Source organism: Somniosus microcephalus, chromosome 7 (genome assembly GCF_052327205.1).
Source record: "Somniosus microcephalus isolate GS21.2 chromosome 7, FLI_Smic_1.0, whole genome shotgun sequence".
Classification (NCBI taxonomy): domain Eukaryota; kingdom Metazoa; phylum Chordata; class Chondrichthyes; order Squaliformes; family Somniosidae; genus Somniosus; species Somniosus microcephalus.
Window position 1 is genome coordinate 64,349,153 of NC_140993.1, and position 18,989 is coordinate 64,368,141.

An 18,989-nucleotide genomic window follows, 5' to 3' on the forward strand; every position below is an offset into this window, starting at 1 on the left:
TGCTCTTGTATTCTATGCCACGGCTAATAAAGGCAAGCATTCCATATGTCTTCTTAACCACCCTATCTACTTGGCCTGCTACCTTCAGGGATCTGTGGACATGCACTCCAAGGTCCCTTTGTTCCTCTACACTACTCAGTGTCCTACCATTTAATGTGTATTCCCTTTCCTTGTTAGCCTTCCCCAAATGCATTACCTCACACTTTTCCGGATTGAAGTCCATTTGCCACTGTTCTGCCCACCTGACCAATTTATTGAAATCTTCCTGCAGTCTACAACCTCCTTCTTCAGTATCAACCACACAGCCGATTTTAGTATCATCTGCAAACTTCTTAATCATACACCGTATATTCAAGTCAAGATCGTTGATATCTACATTTCAGCCATGTCACCTGTTCTAGAGTTTATGGCAATCTCTAACATATATTGGGATTTAATAGGATCGATATTAACCCCCCCCCCACCCCACGGCAGGTGGGAGAGGGTCATGTGGGGGGTTAAAAATTAAAAATCATGAAATATGACCCCAGCACGCTGTGTACACTCCTACCACATTTTTAAGGTGATGGTTTGCATGATGTGCCAGTGTCCCATATTGTAGAGGCGGAACACTTCATTATTATATTTAAATCAGGCTCCCACAGTGCAATTGGGAGCCTGATTTAAATTTAACGTTGACGGCCGTGTTTCCCAGGCCTTGGGAAACCCGGCAGCTAAAGGGAGAAGGGAGCAGCCAGCTGCTTTTTATGCACTTCTTGTGTGCCAGGAGGAACAGGAGTAATCCCCCGGACCCCCAAGCAAACTTTCTGCCGAACGCAGCTTCTCCTCGCTGCCGCAATCGGCCGACCACCCGCACCCCCCAACCCACGATCCCGAGCCTTCTGCCCTGTGATCTCCCAACTCCCCCACCACCAACCTGTGATCTTTCCCTCCTGATTGCTCGCCTCCGACCCCCTGCCCCACCAAGCCCCGATTTATCCCGATTGCCGGGGACCGCTGGCTTTCCTACCCGGCAACCGGTAAAGCTTGTCAATCTGGCTGGCTGCGGCACGGAAACCGGAATTTTAAAATTATAATGAGGTCCTGTTGTTAAATCCAGCAGGGCCTCCATGTCTCTGGGATTTTCGGGTTTCGCCCCGCAACCACGCTCCCCTGCTCCCTCCCTGTCACCTCATAAATATCGGGGCCAATGTATCTATTCCCTTAAGAATGTTGAATACATGTATAATATCTTCACTGAGTCGTCTCCTCACCAGAGTAAACATTCCCAGGCTTGTCAATCTTTTCTCACATACCTTATTATCAAGTCCTGGGATTTGCGTTCTATCCCTCTGACTATACAACCCAAGATCTGGCTAAGTTTTCTTAATGTTGCTGCACACTGGACTGTTGGTTTCAAATAGCTACCTACTAATATCTTCGTCTCCCTCTCCTGCGTTGTGTCCTGTAGTCTAAAACCATTTAGTTTATATTTCCAGTTTATTTCTCTTCCCTAGTCTCATAACCTGGCATTTGTCCAAATTAATATGAGTTGGCACTCGTTAGCCCATCTTCCTACCCTTGCCAGATCTTTTTCTATTTAATTTACCTCTTCCCTCTTGTTTGAGCTCCCGGAATTTAACATCATCAGTAAATTTACACAGCTTTATTTCTGTTACTACTTTCAAATCATTTCTCCACACTCTAAACAGCAATGGCCCTAGCACTGATCCTGGTGGTACCCCACTAGTGACACCCTTACCATGTCCAACACAGTTCCATTCACTACCATCCTTTGGTTGGTTTAGCAAATGCTCAATTCATCTCAGAAGTTTGACTCCTACTTTGTGCCTTCCTACCTTGTGGTCTAATTGCCTGCATGACATTATTAAAAACAAAATATTTCACATTTTTCTTCAAATAACTCTAGTGTCAGGCAAAATGTCAGCATTAACTATTGCCGACTCCCTATTATCATACCATATCTATCTAGTTGTTTCATTATCCCTTCTTTCAGGATTTATTCCAATACTTTACTCACAACAGATATTAGACTTATTGGCCTGTATCACAGAATTACAGAATCACAGAATCTACAGTGCAGATAGAGGCCATTTCGGCCCATCGAGCCTGCACCGACACATATCCCACCCTATCCCCGTAACCCCACGTATTTAATCCCCTAACACTAAGGGTCAATTTATCATAGCCAAATCAACCTAACCTGCACATCTTTGGACTGTGGGAGGAAACCGGAGCACCCGGAGGAAACCCACGCAGACACAGGGAGAATGTGCAAACTCCACACAGACAGTCGCCCGAGGCCAGATTTGAACCCGGGTCCCTGGCACTGTGAGGCAACAGTGCTAACCACTATGCCACCGGGGTGCCACCGTGCCCCCCTGTAGTTTCCTGGATCCTGTAGTTTCCTGGATCATCCCTATGGTTTGGTTTGGGGGTATTTAAGGGTTAGGGTTTTAGGTTAGGGTCCGTGTACACATTAGGGTTAAAGTTAGGTTTAGGATTAGCGTTCGTTTTTGGATTGTTCCTTACTATCCTAATTTGATTTCCTATTTTAGCACTCCTGACTAGTTTTTCGCTTGCTGATTTTTAAATTAGTTTCAGTTGACTTGATAGCCATAGTTTTATTCTTAGGAAGAATACTCAGGTACTGCCGAGGTCACATCCGCCAGTGCCGTCGAGTTCCCAATGACCCTGCTGGAGTTTGCAGGGCCATTGGGAAGTTACTTCGTTTGCATGGTGCTGACTGGTGCCTGTGCTACCATGGGCGCATCTCACCTGCCTCATCACACTACAACTCTAGCATCTGGCTGCCATCAAGGTGGTGGGTTCATCCACCACCTTCAAGACTCTATGCACTCCTCATTGGTCCCTTGGAAAGGGGCTGATCCATAATTTTAAAAATATATATATTCCCCATCCTCAGGATTCAGGCGGTTCCAGTCTAGGCTCCCCTCACCCGTGGTCTGGACACCTGTCACTCCCCTTCGTCCTTCTGGTGGCTGGTATGCCTCATCTCGCTTGGTCTACTGGCCTCCAATGATATAGTGGATTCCTTATGATCCAGAGAAGTGGGAGGTTGCAGTGGGAAGGCACCTTCCCCACCATGCTTCTTCTACATAAGTAGCCTGGTAAGTGGGAGCACGGTGACTCCACCCCTTACAAGTGGGAATTCGCCACACTAAGGTCACGACCTAGCGCATCTTGGTCTGGGGCTTTCTCCTAGGTAAGGGCATCATTGAAATGGAGTAAAGGCGGGCAAATGGAGTTGAGGTACAGATCATCCATAATCTAATAGAATGGTGGACCTTGGGTTGCCAGCTCACGAGATTTTGAACATATGAAATTTACTGACAGAAAATGATCAGCTGGTCCTTCAAGCCAGCTCCATACCATGATGGCCGGAAGATTCCTCCCCCTCCCACAGCTATGTAATCTCCTGGGAGAGGCAATCTCCCACTTCAAAAAAAAAGAAAAAAAGCACCATTGATTTGTTGGTGAAAAATAAATTCACTCGAGTCTGTCTTAAAGTAAAAGTGAAAGTACACAGTTTATTAACAGAGCGTGCTGGGAGAAGGTCATAGACCCCGAGGTCTAGTGACACCCTTCTCGTTCTCTCTTGGTTGGTACAGCTTTTTATTCTATTTTCATCCAATCACATTGTATTACAATAATCACCTGATCACATGTGGCTTATTTATTCTTTTCATTATTAGTAAAGGTTAGTTACATCTTACTATGCCTTTGGTCACAGGTCAAATTCCCATGACCCCTATATTCTGCTGTGTCTACAATTTTTAGCTAAAGCAGCACATTTCTTATCAAAGTTTCTCAAAACACACATATTCTGTCTTGTCCCACGGCTGCATCTTATCTTTGTTTTGCGAAGCTTTCCTACACACTGTCCATTATTTAGTTTCGCTTTTTTCACATAAGAAAGTAGTTATGTAACTTGCTTGCGCTACTCTGTCTACGTCATTCAGATAATTGTGAAACTTTTTATCGCCACCTGGTTTCTTTTAGCTCTTGTTCACTTTCACATGACCCCACTCCTTTGTTCTGATTTTAATTTTGCTGGCATCACTTAATTAGTGGTCACCTCGGCTGTCTGAATTCTGAGAGGGTTCATTTTAACCCCTTCAGTCCCTCCTGTTGGTCCCACACCAAATATAGACTTTGGCTAGGGATACCAACTTTTTTTCCATCCCCGGGATTACTCCTATACTGATGGCTTAAACTTAGTACCTAAGTTCGTCTTTCCCCTCTGTCAATCTTGTTGTGCTAGGCGTGGTAGTCTGTGCAAATGACCAAAGAACTTTACATGTATGTTCCTATCTCTATCAGTTCATTATCCCGCATTAACTGTTCGGTTTCTGGCTCAATATCGATTATATCAACTATAGCAACCGGCATTATTCGGGACACAGCTGCCCTACAACATGCATTCAAAACCATCATCATAACACTAAATAATACTACAACTATAATAACAATTATAAGTCCATGCGTCAGATATGAATTCCAAGATTCTCCAAATAGTCAACTCCACCAACCTTCCCCTGGGGTTTTGTGGCTCCTTGTTATCTAGCAGGTGCTATCCTCCCTGTTTCCTTGCATTTTACCATCTTTTGATGCTTGATAAAACCCATCTCTGAATCTAACAGCTATTTCTTACAATTCCCTTTTTTGAGAAGGAAATATCCTTATTGACTTCTCACAATCGGCTCTTGACTAATCTAGCTAGCTCTTATTGCTCTCTCAACTTGGGCGTTAGTTAGTAGGGAGTCTTGAAGATTTCTCCCTTCCTTACAGTCCATTCCTTTGAGGAAAAGGAGCAACCTCTGACCCCTTACTCAAATTCAATTCACTGTTCCGGTGTTCCAATTCTGCCCCGCCTGGGGTCTCCTCTGTTTCTTTTATCTTTCCTGATGTTACCCCACCTGGGGTCTCCTCTACATTGCTTCGGATCTTCTTTCGGTGTGCTCAATTAATTTGTTAGTGCTTGTCAGTCATGGGCATGAGTACCCAATTGGCTTATGTATCAAAGTCTCACTACACATGTTACATATATCAAATACACTATCATTACAAGTTGGATAACTACCAGAGCATGTGAAATAATACAAACCTAAGGGTGTGCTGATGTATTAAGCCCAATATCCCACCAATGTGAGTTGTCCCCTATGCTGTCAATTTCAATATCTATTCTCGAGTTGTCTTGCTCCAAAACATAAAAATGCTTTAGGGAGGAGTTCAGTCGCATCATGAGCTCACTGAAACCCACAAACAACAGGGGAATGTCATATCCGAGTATCCGAATTGTGCCACATAATTGTGTAGCTCATACTTAAAAATGTGTTGGTTTATGGGACAGGTCCTGTTAGACCCGTAAAGCATGGTAATTGCAGTAGTAGTGACACAGGAGGCACCACTAAAATCACCTCATACTGGATTCGTACTGGTTTTTCCCACGCTCTGTTACCTACAAAACACAATTATTAGTCACAGTTAAATTCAGTCTTACAATCATATCAAATACATTACAGTTTAACATCTAATCAACAAATCATGGATTTAAAAGATTCTCCAGATCTCTCTTTTGCTCGTATCCATCTTGTGGATAATTCTTACTAATCATGATTTCTCCTTAGCCCTTGATTGTACCAATCCAGATCCCATGCAACTCTCCACTTCAACTTCAATCCCTCTAACAGGTACCCGTGTGTTTAACTCTATTCTGATTGTTTCATTAATTAGATAGTTTTTCGATGGAGTATGCTTTAAAAGTTGTCTCGCTCTCCTGAGCCACATTAACCATTTCATGTCTTGCTGTTGTCAAGTAACTGAGCATGTCTGAGACCCATTCTTCAGTGCAAACTCAACATACATTCCTGGATGGTAATGACCTCATACGTATTGAATCACATTTGCACACTCATATCAGTATCTCAATATCGTGCCACACGTGCCATCCGATACAAGCCTTTCTCGGGCTTTCAGGTATCTTATCGAAAGATTGTAGTCACCTGGAGATCTTTGCTCATCTTCCTCTACATGATCCCGATGTTTTGGGTAGTGGCCAGGCTATCAAATTCAGTTTTCTTAAAAGTTCATTAAAGGCAGGGACACAAATGTCTCCAAGAGAAAGCTATCAATTTACTATTCTTAACTACATTTTCCTGACTTTCACTAGAAAATTTTGAAAATTCCCATTCAGTAGTGTAATTCCCCTGTTTCAATCTTACACTCTCAATCACTTTCCTTTAATTACCATTCCTATCTCATTCATGAGTCCTGGAAAAACTTTACTGTCCAGTACAATATTTAAGATAGAAAACATAGATCAAATGTTCTCACTTGATCCAAGTTATTAACACATTTTATTATCATTGTTTTTAGAGGATCTTTTATTTTCCCAAAAGTAACCAAATATATAGTGCCTGAGTCCATTTTGTCATTTCAAAATTATCCCAAAATCCAAATAGCAGTACAGTTGAACTGACAGGTTTTGTCAATGTTCAATTTCATCTCTATCAATTTATCTTCCATTTCCAATTTCAGAAACAAGTGATTCTCAGGCTAGATTGCTTACACAGTGTTTTTAACATTAGAGACAGAAGTGCTTCAATTAGAAGGTAACTTCCATATAACAAAGAAAGAAGGGAATTCATTGTGACTCTGCTTAGAGCTCAAGGGGTTAATTTATCAAATCTTAATTTTCCCTCTGTCACTGTGGTGAAATAATAACTTAAAATTAAGAAACTTAAATTTAATAATGTCCAATATCTTTAGATTTCATACTAAAGTTGTTGCTTGGTGAACTTAAACAGCTGTCAGTGGAAAGGGTTAACTCCTTTGCAAGTTTTTAAGAAGGTGGAGCAAAACATTATCAAATGCACGCAACTGCGTCAATTCACGTAAATCAAAAAAAAGAACTTTCCTGATCGAAAGACAGTTGTGTTTTCACACTTTAACTAAACACGAACACGGAGAGTCCACGAATATGGACAGTGAAGAAAGACGGGATTGAGCAAAGTTCACAAGTTAAGTAAGTCTTTGTAAGGAACTCTGCAACTATCGGATGTTCTTGCGGAACGGAGTTATCTTATTCAATGCGGTCTACACAAATTTACACCAACCAAAATTTCACCGTGGCCACAATGAAAGTCTGGTTTTAATAGGTTAATTAACCTCATAACTCCAATTTAATCCAGATCGTGTAAACATTCAATTTAATTTTCTTCCAAGCACATTGGCAACTGTAACTTTAAGGCAGAAGCTTATCTTTTGTAAAACTATGAACAGACAAACAAAACAAAACAAAATAGCATATTCTTGCAGAAAACAGTAAATTACGTCATATTTTCTTATTGTCCTTTCTTCAGATGTCTTTCCAAAATACTGTAAAAACATTGAACATAACTGGAGAAAAATTAGTTTTTCACATTTAAACAAATCAAATCAAACTGCTTTAGAAGATTTCACCATAGCAACCGCGACTCCAAGGTTAAATCTTAGACTGAAACTTAATCTTTTGTTAAACAAACTTTTTGTTGCTCTTCTCAGTTTTTACACACCAGCTTAACTTAAATTAGTTCAAAGGTTTTTTTCCAATTCTTGGGGCACAATCTTATTCGCACATTCTTAAAACTTCCAAAATCCAAGACAAGACAAAAGTTTTTAAACACTTTTAACACAGAGAAGTGGGTGGAGCTAAAACACACATAACAGAATCTTTCTTTTAAAAAACATCTAATCAGACAAAAGAAATACTGTAACTTCTTAAACATTCATAGTCAGGAAAACTTTCACACTTTAACACACATTTTCATACAAACCGAAATTCCAGCATTTGTTAAGGTTCCTTTTACTCAGCAAATCTTGTGTTTTATTTGTCTCAGCACAAATGTTAATAACTTTCATGTCAGTAAAACTTTAAGTTTCTCTTTTGTGTCTCCCACCATTCTTGTTGGTACACTGGTACATTAGATGGATCCCATCCATCCTTTTTCATCTTGTCTATCAAACCCTTCCGGTCGTCTGCATAGAGCCTGGTAAGGGACCCAGGGGGTCCCCATTCCATCTCTTTCCCCGACGCCATATCCAGTCCTACGTCAGTCTTACCTACTCTGCTGCATTTCTCTGTGCGGGTTTGCCGTGATCCTGTCTTTATTCGTGGTACGTCCGTGACCTGGGATTTCTCCCCTCCGTCTTACCTCTAGTAACACCCCCGGTGGTCATAAAAGACTTTTTAAGCGGTTAATTAAGCACACATATATTCATTGACTTCACAATCCCAGGGTACTTTGGAGTCTCTCAGCCTACTTGATCCTGGCCATCATGTGGGGCCCAATCGCCCTCTGAATTCCGGATCAGGCTAAGGTCGATGAGACAGGCACCCTCCTTGTCCTTGTCGATCAGTTAATCACTCATTCCTTCGCGATCTCTATCGCTACACAGTGTTCCCTTAGTTCATGCGATCCACACTCACACAACTGTGTTCTCTCGCCTCTTACAGACTTTCACTTGATTCGTGATGCTACGGCACTGTCCCTCCGCCTTCCCAGATGACTCAATTTCTGGACGGTCAGAATTTGACTTCTCCTCCGGGTTCACTGGTACGGGCAGTCTTTCAGTTCCGTAGCACCCTGCTCGCAGCGCCAATTTGTTGGTGAAAAATAAATTCACTCGAGTCTGTCTTAAAGTAAAAGTGAAAGTACACAGTTTATTAACAGAACGTGCTGGGAGAAGGTCATAGACCCCGCGGTCTAATGACACCCTTCTCGTTCTCTCTTGGTTGGTACAGCTTTTTATTCTATTTTCACCCAATCACATTGTATTACAATAATCACCTGATCACATATGGCTTATTTATTCTTTTCATTATTAGTAAAGGTTAGTTACATCTTACTATGCCTTTGGTCACAGGTCAAATTCCCATGACCTCTATATTCTGCTGTGTCTACAATTTTTAGCTAAAGCAGCACATTTCTTATCAAAGTTTCTCAAAACACACATATTCTGTCTTGTCCCACGGCTGCATCTTATCTTTGTTTTGCGAAGCTTTCCTACACACTGTCCATTATTTAGTTTCGCTTTTTTCACATAAGAAAGTAGTTATGTAACTTGCTTGCGCTACTCTGTCTACGTCATTCAGATAATTGTGAAACTTTTTATCGCCACCTGGTTTCTTTTAGCTCTTGTTCACTTTCACATGACCCCACTCCTTTGTTCTGATTTTAATTTTGCTGGCATCACTTAATTAGTGGTCACCTCGGCTGTCTGAATTCTGAGAGGGTTCATTTTAACCCCTTCAGATTTAATGCTCCTATGATGATTCTCCCACAGTGCTCACATAGAGGGAAAAATTCGGTATTGACCATTTTGGGGCACTAACATCACCTGGGCGCTAACTTTAATTAGCGCCGGTGAATGCGAAATTCAGTTTTTGCGCCCCAAGAGGGAGGTGGAGCGCTTATTAAAGTGCTTCACTTCCTTCTTAGAGCGCTAACCCTGAATATTGGGGTGGTGCGTTTTGCAGCACTACACAGTGGGTCACATAGTGCTGCCGCATGTAAGAGCTCTTCCCCTCTGCGGGACCCTACCTGGACCACCAGGGAGTGGGTTGCCGTGCCAGCAGCCTGGCACACAAGTGCTGGGCTGCCAGATCAAAGACGCAAAAGGCCGCGACAAGTAAGCCAGCCGATTCTTTTTCCCCACCCGCCAACTCCCCTTTACTTAACGCCCCGTGAGCCTCCTGCCACTCCGTTCCCGCCACTTGAATCGGTTGCTGTCATCGCCCGACGCAGATTCAGAGGGCGTGGGCCAATTTTGCAGGCAGGGCGAAAACGGGGCGCTGCGCACAGTGATGACGTTGTCATCGCCTTCGCAGCGGAGTGGGGTGCTACCGGTTAGTGCCACCTCTAAACTTCCGCTGAATTTAGCGGGAGTCGTTAGCGGCGCCGCGCCCGGGTGAAAAATCTTTTGCACCCCGTTCACGCCCCCCAGAGGTGCTAACAGGAGGCGCTAAGGTACCCGATTTCTAGCCCACAGTCTCAAGGAGATTAATCTTTAATTCCTGGAGATTCCAGGACAATACTGGAGGGTTGGCAATCCTACAGACTCCAGAAGGCTTAATGGCCTACTCCTAGAAAGAAAGGACTTGCATTTATATAGCGCCTTTCACAAACTCAGGTCAAAGTACTTTAGAAGTGTAGTCACTTTTGTAATGTACCCTTTGTTCCTAATTCTACCATATATGATAATTATATTTAAGTTAGTTTATGATCTTACAAACATAAGAAATAGGAGCAGGAGTAGACCATTCGGCCCTTTGAGCCTGCTGCGCCATTCAATAAGATCCTGCGCTTTTCCCGTTACCCTTGAGTCCCTTAGTATCCAAAATTCTGTCTTAAATCTACTCATTTGTTATGATAAATTGCAATTTGAACATTCTGTTATGATAGCAATCTCCTGCCCTCCCCCTCCTCTGTGTGAGGGCAGTGGTGGAACATTGGCAGAGGCTCCCACCAATCATTGGTCTGTATCAGATGGAACATTGCGGTTAACAGAGGGGCTGGACTACAAGTCCCAGAATGCTCGCCTGCCTGTCGTGACGTCGTATCCGCCGCCGGCGACCTGGCTTCCGGTTGGTCGTGGTCGTAGTCTGCGTCCTCTCAACATGGAGGCTGTGCCGCGGATGCCGATGATCTGGCTCGACTTGAAGGAAGCCGGGGAGTTTCCCTTCGCTAACGCCGTCCGACCGGTAAATAATAACAACAACGGAGAATAGGGCAAATAGCGAGTGCGTACTCGGTATTATCCACCTGAATAAAAGGATTTGGAGCAGTAATAACGCCAGGGATTCGGCCCAGGCCGGGCGGGGGGAGAGGAGGCTTGTGTCACTCAGGCCCCAGAATGTTCCTGCTGAGTCCCAGTGACTCCCAGCAATCTGACTGAGGTCGTCCCTGCGCCTCTCTGTCGCTCTCCTTCAGTACAAACGCTTGATTTAAAAAAATATTATATATTATAGTTGTACGCTTTATGTATCATTAAAAAAAACTAAATTTTCAAAAATTGGATTTATGTATCTTTACTGTATAATGTTTTATATGTATAATTTGATTTTAGATTTATATTTTCCAGTTGCCAACTTTTTGAAAATATACCGTTTCAATTATTTTAATGTTTGTTTTCCTTATTTGTTTTTAATAAGCCTGTCTTACATCGTTTTTTTATTTGCCAAATCCCAATTTGTTTTAAAATTAGGAGTGAATTTGTTAGGAACTATTAAATTGACCCTGATTTTGTTCTTGGGCCATTCATTTTATTTTGAGAAGTTAGGCTGTCAAATTGGGCAATGTTATAGAAAATATATACACTACAGATTTGTTTGCATCTGAAAAGACAGGTTAGAATTTAAGTTGTATCCCTTGGTCAGAACTGGGGTCTGACTTGTCTGGTAAAGAGTCTGTTACCTAATGCATAAACCTGTTTTCTCTCTTTATGGATGTTAATGGACCTGCAGTGTATTTCCAGCATTTTCAGTTACCTTTAGGAGATAAAACATTGGTACTTAAAAGACTCCTAAGTGACAGTTTATAATAAATTAGACATAGTCCTGGGTAGTTACTGAGTATTGTGTGATGTTTCTTGAGGCTTGTAAAGGATTTGGGGGAAGTTTCTGAGTCTTAGTAGTATTAAAGGACACAATTTTCTACAAAAGCTGTTTGGCATACCTTTTTTTGTTTGCTAAATTTTGCAAATAATGTAAACTGATGTAATTCCTGTCAACACAGGGCTGTACCTATTAATTTTAAGTTTGTATATGTGCCAGCTCATTCATTATGCCCTGTTCCCTTCCCTTAATCCTCCTAGGTTCACTAGATTGATCCCAGGGATGAGCGGGTTGGCCTTTGAGGAGAGATTGAGTAGATTGGGCCTATACTCTGGAGTTTAGAAGAATGAGAGGTGATCTCATTGAAACATATAAGATACTGAGGAGGCTTGACAGGGTAGATGCTGAGAGGTTGTTTCCTCTGGCTGGAGAGTCTAGAACTAGGGGGCATAGTATCAGAATAGGAGGTCAACCATTCAAGACTGAGATGAGGAGGAATTTCTTCATTTAGAGGGTTGTGATTCTTTAGAATTCTCTACTCCAAAGGGCTGTGAATGCTGAGTCATTGAGTATATTCAAAGCTGATTTGGGGATCGGGCGGGAAAGTGGAGGTGAGGCCGTGTTCCGCCATTGAATGGCGGCGCAGGCTCGAGGGACCGTATGGCCTACTCCTGCTAATTCTTATGTTTTCCCCCCACCCGTCCAAGTCTTGTCACTGGAACTTGAGCTCATACATTGCTGTACTTGCTGCTTTGTATAGTTTTAGTAATACAAAATGGGGCCAGCAGCATGAAAATGAACAATGACACTGAATCTCTCCTGATTAATGCAGGCCAGGGTGGGGTAAAGACAAGTGCATCTGGTACGGCCCTCATCTCCGCTCCCTTAAGTCTGCGGGACGGAGACTTGAACATTTATGGCAGACAGCTAGTTTAGCCATTCATCGCCAGATCTGGCTGGACCACATAAAGCGCTACCCGGCCTTGCTCTCCTCTGCCAAAACTGCTCACTATTCCCGGATCATCCTGGAATGCAAAGATAACCCCCCAGCTTCTATTCTCCACTACAAACCGTCCTCTTAAACCGCTCTTCCATGCCTCCTCCACCCTCACCACAAGTGTGAGGAGCTTATGAATTTCTTCGTCACTAAGATTGCGACCATCCATTCAGCTTCCTTTGCTGCTTCCCTACCTTACCCAAGCCCACTGGGCCAAACTTCCTCTAAGGCTCCCTCCTGCCCTAACCCTGAGCTCGCATCGTTCTCGACTATCTCTCCTTATGCCATCTCCGAGTTCATCTTGTCCATGAGACCCACCTCCTGCTCCCTCGATCCTATTCCCACCAAACTGCTGGCCACTTTTCTTTAACTTCCTGGACCACCCTTCCTGGCCCCCATGTTAACTGATATTAATGGTTCTCCCTCCTCGGGTACTGCACCTGTCTTTCGGCTGAGACGTTAAACGTCTGCTCTCTCGGGTGGATGTAAAAGATCCCATGGCACTATTTTGAAGAGGAGCAGGGGAGTTATCCCCACTGTCCTGGCCAATATTTATCTCTCAATCAACATAATGACCAAATAATCTGTTTTAGTTATCACATTGCTGTTTGTGGGAGCTTGCTGTATGATTGTAGTGTGCAAATTGGCTGCCACGTTTCTGACATTGCAAAAGTGACTACACTAGTACTTTATTGGCTGTAAAGCGCTTTGGGATATCCGGTGGTCGTGAAAGGCACTATATAAATTCAAGTTGTTTTTTATACCTGGCATCATCACCCCTCTCAAAAAAAAAACAAAAAAAAAAACACCATCTTTGACCCAGTGTTCCCTCTAATTTTTTTTGGGTGCCCATTTACAGTTCTCCGCATACGCAGATCAGATGGAATGTTGCCTTGACACCTCTGTCCTTGTAAACTACTGCCCCATCTCTAACGTCTCTTTTCTCTCAAGTCCTTGAGCGTGCTATTGCCTCCAAAATCTGTACCCAACTTTCCTGGAATTCCATATCAGGATTCTGCCCAACCACAGCACTGAAATGGCCCTTATCAAAGTCACAAATGACATCCTATGTGACTGTGACTATGGTAAACTTGTTCTTCTCGACCGGTCCGCAACCTTTGATATGGTTAACCACACCAATGCCTCTCCTCCATCGTCCAGCTGGGTGGGACTGCACTCGCCTAGTTCCATACTTAACTATCCAATTGTAACCAGATAATCACCTGCAATGGCTTCTCTTCCCACTCCCGTACTGTTATCTCTGGAGTCCCCCAAGGATCTATCCTTTTCCCCCCTCCTATTTCTCATTTACACGCTGCTCCTCGGCGACATCTTGCGGAAACACGACGTCGGGTTACACATGTACGCTGACGACACCCAACTCTACCTCCACCATCTTTCTCGACCTCTCCACAGTTTATAAATTTTCAGACTGCTTGTCCAACATCCAGTACTGGATGAGCAGAAATTTCTTCCAACTAAATATTGGGAAGACTGAAGCCATTGTCTTCATTCCTCGCCACAAACTCCGTTCCCTAACCACTGACTCCATCCCTCTCCCTCGGAACTGTCTGAGGCTGAACCAGACTGTTCACAACCTTGGTGTCGTATTTGACCCTGAGAAGAGCTTACGATCGCATGTCTGTGCCATAACCAAGACCAACTATTTCCACCTCCGTAACAACGTACCGGCTCCGCCCCTGCCTCAGCCTCAGCTCACCTGCTGCTGCAACCATTATCCATGTCTTTGTTACCTCTAAACCTGACTCTTCCAATGCTATCCTGGCTGGCCTCCCATCTTCTATCTTCCATAAACTTGAGCTCATCCAAAACTCTGCAGCCCATATCCTAATTCACGCCAGGACCTGTTCACCCATCACCTCTGCTCACTGACCTACATTGGCTCCGAGTCCGGCAATGCCTCAATTATAAAATTCTCATCCTTGTTTTCAAATCCCTCCATCGTCTTGCCCTCTCCCTATCTCTCTAACCTCCTCCAGCCCTACAACCCTCTGAGATCACTGCACTCCTCCAGTTCTGGCCTCTTGCCTATCCCCTATTTTAATCACTCCACCATTGGCGGCCATGCTTTCAGCTGCCTAGGCCCTAAGCTCTGGAATTGCCTCCCTAAATGGATTCCCTTTCTACCTCTTTCCTCCTTTTAAGATGTTCCTTAAAAACCTCTTTGACCAAGCTTCTGGTCATCTGTCCTAAATATTGCCTTATGTGGCTTGGTGTCAAATTTTGCTTGATAACGCTCCTGTGAAGCGCCTTGGACACTTTTTACTACATTAAACGCACTATATAAATGCAAGTTGTTTAGAGAGGGGAAAAAATAGGTCAGGATCTATCCCCTGATGGTTGTGCAATATACCTGGTGCAAGTAGATGTGTGCTGATGACAAAATGATTAGTTTCGTTGTGTTTCCTATTTCTGGTGGCTCCCTGCACTCTGGTGAAATAGCCTGTTAGCAGTTATTGCCCTGGCCTACAGTGGGAGTTCAGTGAAAATATTACAGATTGCTGGTGCCTGGAGTGAAAGTTAAAAATTAATTTATGGGCTTTTTGTGTTGTTTTACTACTAGATTCTCTGTAAACTATAGACCTCTCTTCAATAAATCCATTAAACACATGAAGGAAAATGTAATCTCTGCTGTGTTGCAAATTCTTGATACCTCGTTGGGGATTGCTGATTTTTCATGTTAAGAGTCTATGCTGTCTCTTTAGTTCTGAAAAGCTGTTTTTTTTATTTTTTTTATTGTGAAGTAGGGTGTTAGGATAGCACTACGTACACCTAAAAGCGATGTTTCCTTTACCAATAGCGAATTTTTCCTGGTCCCTATTGAGCTTTTGGAGGGCCAAGAGAAAGGCTGGTGCTTTTCGCTACCTCCACCCACCACTGATCCCAAGAAGAATTGGGTCTTTGCCACTGGAGATAGTGTTCACTTCCGTTATACTGATCGTAGACTTGTGGTGATGAGCGCATGTAGCCGATGGCATGCTGTCATTGTAAACTGCCTGAAAAGTGTAATTGAACACAACCTTCCATTGTTGGGTTGGTTATTACAGTTCATAGCTGTTAAGCAGAGTGTTGCATGTTAATTAAGCAAATCTAGAAATTCATCCATCTGCTATTCAAATATAATAGGTAGGGCTTTTTGCTCCTTAAGGTGTTATGAATATCTTTTGGAGTCATACAACAAGAAAGATGAGAAATAGAATAAAAATGTGCATTTTGCTTTGTGGGAACACTAAGACAGGACTTCTTCAACACCCCTGATGCTCTTTGCAGAGGTGAGTTTTGCCAGAGGTTCCCATCTTTTCTGGCAGTCGTTCAGCCCACCTCTTATAGGTGAGCTATATATTTTGCTAGATGGCCCATGCATACTGAAAGAAACATGGAATTTGAAAAGGTCATATCGCACAAGGAATTTCATTAATTTTGGAAGTTTGGCCTTCTATTGGCTATAAACCGTAGGGCTGATATTTAACCTCATTCCCCAACCTCATTCCCTGCAGCGCAGGGTCTGAACTAGGAAGTGTCTGTTCAAATATTTAATTCAATGTCAAATCAGGTACAGAAAGTGAAATAAAGAAAGGGAAATAAAGATGGGATTGACAGAGATAAACGAAATAAACGAAAGAAAAAGTTTAAAAAAAAAAAAAAAGTTTTTAAATGTTTTATTTAAAAAAAAATCTCCAACTGTAATTAAGATCTGAAGGAATAAGATTCTACACCTTGTAAAAGTTAATTTTCAATGCCAGGGAGGTTGTTTGGCAGTAATTAAGACTTATCATGCAGTTAAAAGTTCACTTGCACTGGAATGGACAAGCCCTAACTTTTTCTGGCAAGTTTAGTATGTATATATCAAGTAAGTACAGCATTTCACGCTGTTCCATGTATTTCGATGCCAGTATAGCGCAGCTTAGAAACATAGATAGGAGCAGGAGTAGGCCATTCGGCCCCTCGAGCCTGCTCTGCCATTCAGTGGCTGATCATCCAAATTCAGTACCCTGTCCCTGCCTTCTCCCCATATCCCTTGATCCCCTTAGCCTTAAGAAATATGTCCAACTCCTTCTTGAATATATTTAATGAACTGGCCTCCACTGCCCTCTGTGGCAGAGAATTCCACAGGTTCACCACTCTCTGGGTGAAGAAATTCCTCCTCATCTCAGTCCTAAATGGCTTACCCCTTATCCTTAGACTATGACCCCTAGTTCTGGACTCCCCGGCCATCAGGAACATCCTTCCTGCATCTAGTCTGTCCAGGCCTGACTGAATTTTATAGGTTTCGATGAGATCCCCTCTCAGTCTTCTAAACTCCAGTGAGTACAAGCCCAATCGACACAATCTCCTCATACGTCATTCCTGCCATCCCAGGTATCATCCTGGTGAATCTTCGCTGCACTCCTTCCATGGCAAGAACATCCTTCCTCAGATAAGGTGACCAAAACTGCACACAATACTCAAGGTGTGGTCTCACCAAGGCCCTGTACAACTGTGGCAAGACATCCTTGTTCCTGTACTCGAACCCTCTTGATACGAAGGCCAACATACCATTTGCCTTCTTAACCGCCTGCTGCACCTGCATGCTTACCTTCAGCGACTGGTGCACAAGAACACCCAGGTCTCTCTGCACTTCCCCTTCTCCCAATCTGTTGCCATTCAAATAATAATCTGCCTTCCTGTTTTTGCCATCAAAGTGGATAACCTCACATTTATCCACATTATAGTGCATTTGCCATGTTTCTGCCCAATCACCCAACCTGTCCAAATCGTACTGGAGTTTCACGACATCCTCCTCACTGCATGCCCTCCCACCCAGCTTTGTGTTGTCTGCAAATTTGGAGATACTACATCCAATTCCCTCGTCCAGATCATTAATATATATTGTGAACAGCTGGGGTCCTAGGACCAATCCTTGCGGTACCCCACTAGTCACTGCCTGCCACTCGGAAAACGACCCGTTTATTCCAACTCTTTGCTTTCTATCTGCCAACCAGTTCTCTATCCAAGTCAATACCTTGCCCCCAATCCCATGTGCCTTAATTTTGCAAGCTAATCTCTTATGCGGGACCTTATCGAAAGCCTTCTGAAAGTCCAAATACACCACATCCACTGGTTCTCCCTTATCTATTCTACCAGTTACATCCTCAAAAAATTCCAGTAGATTAGTCAAGCATGATTTACCTTTTGTAAATCCATGTTGACTTTGTCCGATCCTGTCACTGTTTTCCAAGTGCTCTGCTATTACATCTTTTGTAATGGACTCTAGCATTTTCCCCACTACCGATGTCAGGCTTACCGGTCTGTAATTCCCTGCTTTTTCTCTACCACCTTTTTTGAATAGTGGGGTAACATTAGCTACCCTCCAATCCATGGGTACCGTTCCAGAGTCTGAGTTCTGGAAGATGACCAGCAATGCATCTACTATCTCTAGGGCCACTTCCTTAAGTACCCTGGGATGTAGATTATCAGGCCCTGGGGATTTATCAGCCTTCAATCCCGTCAACTTCCCCAACACCATTTCCCTACAGATACTGATTTCTTTCAGTTCCTCCCTCTCATTAGTCCCTATATTACCCGACATCTCTGGGAGGTTATTTGTGTCCTCCTTTGTGAAGACGGAACCAAAATATGTATTTCATTGGTCTGCCATTTCTTTGTTCCCCTGATTCTGACTGTAAGGGACCTTCTGGAGGAGTAGAACATCTTGGACAGCAATTTCCAAATTTCTGTTTAACTGCATGTGAAGTTGCGGTCCGATTTACACTTTAATAACGGTGAGCACTGTTAGCCTCACCATTGTTTCTACAGCAAAATCCAGCCCATGCACTGAGGCAGTGCATATATACCAGCAATTAAAAATGGATACAAAAAGAAAATACTGCAGATGCTGGAAATCTGAAATAAAAACAGAAAATGCTGGAGAAACTCAGCAGGTCAGGCAGTATCTGTGAAGAGAGAAACAGAGTTAACGTTTCAGGTCGATGACCTCTCGTCATTTCTGACGAAAGGTCATCGACCTGAAACGTTAACTCTGTTTCTCTCTTCACAGATACTGCCTGACCTGCTGAGTTTCTCCAGCATTTTCTGTTTTTAATTAAAAATGGATTGCTGGCCTGTACCTATTGCATTATAGTGCAGTCCACTGTGGACAGGACAAAATGATAACCAACACTATTCGGCATTGCTGGCTGCAAACTATTGGGTGCTGCTGGAAGTACTTTGGCTCCTGTGGCTTCTTTGAAGACTCAACTCATGTAATGGATTTCAGCGCCGTGACGGCTCCAGTGTAAGCCCTATTAAATACCAGGGCCGTTCTAGGGGAGGGCACTACATCCTTATTTTTTGTTCTGTTTTTACACACGCACA

General features: G+C 43.1%; 1 protein-coding gene across 1 annotated transcript in view; it reads left to right on the top strand.

Annotated features, from left to right (window-relative positions):
- The first annotated feature begins 10,623 nt into the window (after positions 1–10,623).
- Positions 10,624–18,989, top strand: part of ptpn23a (protein tyrosine phosphatase, non-receptor type 23, a) — a 118,099-nt gene continuing 109,733 nt past the window's right edge. The window contains exon 1 of the mRNA XM_085992513.1: positions 10,624–10,765. Within this exon, the coding sequence (XP_085848639.1) occupies positions 10,682–10,765 (84 nt within the window). The 5' untranslated portion in view covers positions 10,624–10,681. The remainder of the gene's footprint in view (positions 10,766–18,989) is intronic.